Source organism: Mesitornis unicolor, unplaced genomic scaffold, assembly GCF_000695765.1.
Source record: "Mesitornis unicolor isolate BGI_N332 unplaced genomic scaffold, ASM69576v1 scaffold2077, whole genome shotgun sequence".
In the NCBI taxonomy this organism is placed as follows: Eukaryota; Metazoa; Chordata; class Aves; order Mesitornithiformes; family Mesitornithidae; genus Mesitornis; species Mesitornis unicolor.
Genome location: NW_010195507.1, coordinates 19,056 through 19,397, shown reverse-complemented (window position 1 = coordinate 19,397; position 342 = coordinate 19,056). Strand labels below are relative to the sequence as shown.

The 342-nt window shown below is 53.8% G+C and overlaps 1 protein-coding gene across 1 annotated transcript in view; it reads left to right on the top strand.

Annotated features, from left to right (window-relative positions):
- Positions 1-224: 224 nt before the first annotated feature.
- TOP3B (topoisomerase (DNA) III beta) overlaps positions 225-342 on the top strand; it is a 15,036-nt gene continuing 14,918 nt past the window's right edge. The window contains exon 1 of the mRNA XM_010188121.1: positions 225-303. Within this exon, the coding sequence (XP_010186423.1) occupies positions 234-303 (70 nt within the window). The 5' untranslated portion in view covers positions 225-233. The remainder of the gene's footprint in view (positions 304-342) is intronic.

Here is a 342-nt window from a genome sequence, read left to right as displayed (position 1 = left end):
GGTCCGGGCACCGGGAGCTGCGAAGCCCCGAGGGAAGGGAACGACGCCCTGCAAAATCTGTCGCCGTCCTTGAAGTTTTCATAGTTGTTTTTTACTGGAAGTGGTTTTGTGGTAAGCCTGTGTTACACTCTCTCTGCTCAGGCTGAGGACTGGTTCGTGAGCTCTGTGCCGCCGTCTGTAGTGAACCCAAACCCTGCCGTGAAGCCCTGTGGCACCTTGTGTCTCAGCTGAAGATGAAGACCATTTTAATGGTCGCGGAGAAGCCTTCTCTGGCTCAGTCCATTGCCAAGATCCTCTCTAGAGGTAGGAAAGAAAGGCCTTGGGTTCAGTCCTTCTGCTTCT